This window comes from Ornithodoros turicata, chromosome 2 (genome assembly GCF_037126465.1).
Source record: "Ornithodoros turicata isolate Travis chromosome 2, ASM3712646v1, whole genome shotgun sequence".
Classification (NCBI taxonomy): domain Eukaryota; kingdom Metazoa; phylum Arthropoda; class Arachnida; order Ixodida; family Argasidae; genus Ornithodoros; species Ornithodoros turicata.
In genome coordinates this window covers 118,379,566-118,384,509 of record NC_088202.1, presented here as the reverse complement: position 1 = coordinate 118,384,509, position 4,944 = coordinate 118,379,566, and the positions used below count along the sequence as shown (strand labels likewise).

At 54.3% G+C, this 4,944-nt stretch overlaps 1 protein-coding gene across 1 annotated transcript; it reads left to right on the top strand.

Moving 5' to 3' along the window:
* Positions 1-741: 741 nt before the first annotated feature.
* On the top strand, positions 742-1,584 carry LOC135384982 (uncharacterized). The gene has a single exon (XM_064614161.1). The coding sequence runs from the start codon at positions 742-744 to the stop codon at positions 1,582-1,584; it is 843 nt and encodes a 280-aa protein (XP_064470231.1).
* Positions 1,585-4,944: the final 3,360 nt, after the last annotated feature.

The following is a 4,944-nucleotide window of genomic DNA, read 5'->3' as shown; positions in this document are numbered from 1 at the left end:
GTCAAACTCTCGCCGGCCCAACAACGCTACAGTGCCTTCGGTCGCGAACTCCTCGCTGCGTTCGCTGCCGTGAAGTACTTCCGCTACTTTCTGGAAGGCCGATCTTTTATACTTTATACGGACCATAAGCCACTCGTCCACGCCTTTCGAGCTAGCCGTCAAAGCCACTCACTCCGGGAAATCCGGCAGCTAGCCTTCCTGGCGGAATTCCAAGTGACGTTCGCCCACATCAGCGGCCAGGCTAACATACCTGCTGACGCATTCAGCCGTATCAACGCCTTTCCGCCCGAAATATTTTCGCTTGAACGTCTCGCATCTGAACAGCGCGCCGACGAAGAGCTCAGGGCGCTTCGTGCGTCCAAGCAAACATCGCTACAGTTGGAAGAGGTCGCTCTTCCCGGCACCGCCTCCACCATCATATGCGACGTGTCAACCGGCGTTCAGCGGCCGTTCGTTCCATCCAGTCTCCGCCGCCAAACCTTCCACGCCCTGCATGACGTTTCCCATCCTGGTATTCGCGCAACCAGACGCCTGATCGGTGACCGGTAGGTATGGCCGGGCTTGGCCAAGGACATCCAGGTCTGGACCTCTCGCTGTATCACCTGCCAACGAACGAAGATCGTCCGGCACACGCGCCCGCCGCCCGGCAAGTTCCTTCCCCCGGACCGCAGATTCCAGATCATCCACATCGACCTTGTCGGTCCTCTACCTCACTCATCGGGTTTCCGCTACATCCTCACCATGGTGGATCGTTTCACCAGGTGGCCAGAAGCGGTGCCCATCATCGACATGCGTGCCGAGACCGTTGCCCGCGCTCTTCTCGCCGCCTGGATCTGCCGATACGGGACCCCTGACCAAATCGTCACCGACCGCGGGGCTCAATTCGAGTCTTCCCTCTTCCATGAGCTCTGCAGTCTTCTTGGCACGACGCGCACACGCACTACTGCCTACCATCCTTGTGCCAATGGTCTGGTAGAACGTTTTCACCGGCAGATGAAAAGCTGCTTCCGTGCCCTTCGCCATCCCGAAAAGTGGGCCAGCGCTCTCCCACTCATTTTGCTCCACGTACGAGCATGCCTCAAGCCGGACCTGGGCTGCTCTGCCGCCGAGCTCGTTTTCGGCACGCCCCTACGCCTTCCGGCCGACCTCGTCACCCAGCAACCTCCCGCCTCTTCTGAAACCCAGCCGCAAGCCACAAGCCACCCTGAGTACGTCTCGCTCCTCCGTGACGTCTTCAAGACCCTTAGGCCTGCTTCCCCATGGTTCCCTTCTGGCCGGAACTCTTACGTTCCAGCCGCTCTCGCCGAGGCCACACACGTTTTTCTCCGGGCTCCAGCACCTCGCAAGTCCCTAGACCCCCCCTACACAGGACCCTACCGTGTCATCTCCCGGTCCGACAAGACCATGGTACTTGACCTAGGCGGCCGCCAGGACACAGTTTCGGTCGACCGCGTCAAGCCGGCCTTCGTGGAGAACGAAGACTTCCCTCTTGCCCTCCAGACCGTCGACATTTCGCCGCCTTCCCCTAAGCCCAAGCGCGTTTCCTGGGGACCAGCTCCAGCGATGCGCCTCCGTCGCATCTGACGGCGGGGGGACACCTGTAGCGCACCGTCTTCATCTTCTTCATCCTCCGCAGTCTCATCGGTATCGTCCGCTCGACAACCGCGAGAGCGCGGGAATTAAACATTCATTCTCATCCCGACCTTCTTCGGACTCAGTCGTCTCTTCTTAGTGGTCCTGACACCACACTGATATTGTAAATACCATCTGTACAGCTTCCGCCAAAAGTCCACGGAACACGCGAGCGGCGTTTTTCTCCGCGCCGCGCCACCCTAGCGGCGGCCGGAAGTTGGCGGGAGCGGACAGGTCCATTCATGGACCTTGCCTTACGCTACGCGGAGTGTGACCCCGCGCAGTGGAGTCACAGTCCAGTATAAAATGTCAGCTGCTTCTCTGGCATCAAGTGGACATTGTTTTGTGATGCGAGCTGTTCTGAAAGTTTCTTGTTGGTGATGGCAAATTCTTCAACCCTTCGTGTAACTGTGTCGACATTCTTGTGCAGAATGTTGCAGGAGGCGGGTAGCGTTCCACATGGATCAGTTTGCACTTTTGCGTCTACAACATGGGTTGTTCGTCGGATCTGGCAGTAGTGGTGTATCTGTAGTGTGTCAGAAGTGCGATGATACGTGTTGGAGTAGCGCACACTATACCACGCAGTGAAAGTACTTCACCAGTTACCGGAGAAAGAAGGAAACTAACCAACATACATGTCCACTTCTGTTGCATCCTCTGCGAGAACTCGCTGCTCCAAAGCAGTTGGCTTAGGGGTGGTCGCCGTAGCGTTGGTACGTTTTTCGGCAACGCGGCATCGGCGCTTGTGGCTGTCATATTCATACCAGTAAGATAGGATCTAGCATACGGCTACAAGACGAACTTACTTCTCAATCGCCTTGTCGCATTTCTCTCTCAGCTTCTGACTGTGGCGAAAAATGCTCGGTGCGTAGCCCCTAACGTGTAAGTCGTGCCACATATGCAACATATGTTGCCCACAATGCCCCCATGCAAAGGTACCCCTTGAAACATGCCCATTACCGCTGATGAAGTGCTCGCTACAGAGCCGGCTGTTGAGCGATGGCATCCAAATCTTGCCGTGTTTGCCCAGTCTGTTGATTGCAGCCGCCCATTGCTTCTGTCATTTCTGCGTTCCAGGAAACGCGAAACATGCGATGACCTTTTGTAGCGCTATTTGTGTACTGAAAAGCACAGCCTCCACCAATTTCAAGGCGTCCCTTTGCGTCCTCAAAGGGAGAATAACACCTGCCGCATACACGTGGTACTACGACTGACATCAGCAGTTTCACCCGGGGATAGCAGACGACAGAGCGCTGACGTCACTAATCCGCGAAACCGACACTACCTTTCGTCCCGGCATGCCAACAAAATGACGTTAACTCTGGGACCACCCACAATGCGCAAAGGCGTCACTTGGCCATGCAGCACAATATCAATTATTTTCATGAAATGGCATTCATATACTCCAGCACCCTATCCCACTACAGCGCCCTATTATATATGGCCTTTATATATACTCCAGCACCCTATCCAGCTTATACACTACTATTACTACTACTACTATTATGTCAATATTTTTCCTTACACTATCCGAAAATACAAAAAAAAACTCTGTAATTAACACTTGCCTCATGATTTATGATTCAATCCGTGCAGCTACCGCAACGTACCGTATCCGGTGAGGTGTCATATGTCGAACTTGAGCTTCTCTGATTCCCAATTCAGCATGACATGCGCTTGTACTGCTGTTCAGGAAAGGCGATGAAAAGGCATATAGTGCGCGCCGTTAGTGCTCCCTGTTATTCTGTTTTGTTTGTTGTGGTCAGTAAAACTTTGAGCGTCATCGAGTCCGGTTGTGTCTTCCCTTTCCGTAACATTTTGGTGCCGAAACCCGGGACTAGGTTCCCCTCTCGTTGTCCGGGAACGTTTCCCCTCTTGTTACCCGGGAACCTCCCCACCCCTTTCGTCATTTTCGGAGGAACAACCGACACGCCTTCAAACGTCTGCCTGCCTTTCGCCTTCGATCCTACATGGATCGACCAGAGAAGTGCTGTGGAATTGTGCGCGATGCATTCACCCGGCTAATCGCCAAGTTGGGCATCCTTCTACCTGCCGGCGATTCTGCAGTCCGCGAGATTAAATATACCATCGCCCTTCTTGAACTAAAGTCTCTGCAGCTGAAGTGGTTCGACAACGTCATCCAAAATGACATCGACGACGAGGCCTTGGAAGACGAGTTTATCGCGGGCTTTCGATACCAAGACGACATCATCCTTGCTGTCTTTAAAGCTCGCTTCCTCCTTGCGCACAACCCACCAGCATCTACCATCTCTTTCGTAGCCTCCTGTGAGCCCACTGGGTCCGGCCAGCTGCACGCAATTCGAAGCTTCACGAGGCTCCACGTGCCAGCACCTGGTGGAACGCTCGAAGACAGTCGTGATTGCTCTTATGCGGATTCTGAGGAAGGAAGAAGGCCTAACGCAAGAGATTCTGGAGGGAATACCAGAGAAGATTCAGACACTCCAGAGGGCTGCTCCAACTGTCAGCAAGAACGATACATGCCAAGAGTTTTCGCTACTGAACACGAACCACGAGCGGGACCCGATCCCAAGCCCGTGGAGACCCCATATATTCCTCCTGCCTTGTCAACGGGTGAAGGACTTGCTCGTCCCTACAATCCCGCCTAGCATGATCACCGACAAGTACGACACTATTCCCGTCGAGGTCAGCGATCCGGAACTCCGTGTGCCGTTCGCTCCTTTCGGTCAGATAGAACCGTGCGACCCCCTCAAGAGCGGCACCCTGCGATGTGCAAGGCACACAGTATCAACGGCTTCTCACAAATCGGAGTCTCTCAGATGAAGTCCCGCGGAAAGAACCCAGGAAGTTGACTCTGTCCTGCACAACCAACCACATGCAGCCCTTTGTCCAATGTGACCGATGTGTCATAAATTCCATCCCGCTCTCGTGCGGGCGATAGTACATTGGCCAGACAGGCTAATGTTTGCACGAGGGGCTGCTACAGCACCGCAGCAAACTGAAGTCTGAAGATTCCTCTCCCCGATGGAAGAAGGCAAGTCTATCTTGCACCAATTGCTCACCTGTCTTCAACGAAACCAAGGAGGACGGAAAACTAAGCAGGGAGCACCGCCGTTTGTTTCGGAATCAGGAAAGTGTAGTGGAAGTGACGACATGGACCGCAGGTCATGTTGATCAAGTGACCGGAGCCGACCGGTCTGTGGTGAGACGTCCCCACAACTGAGATAAACAATTCAGCTACCAGCGTAGATTGCGTAAACCGGCATAGATACGAGGTACTAGCGACGGACAAGTGATGCGCTAAATTTTGTAGCAGTGTCGCTGCACGCTGCG

Excerpts from the sequence above, each read along its gene's own strand:
- LOC135384982 (XM_064614161.1), top strand. The coding sequence starts at position 742 with ATGGTGGATCGTTTCACCAGGTGGCCAGAAGCGGTGCCCATCATCGAC.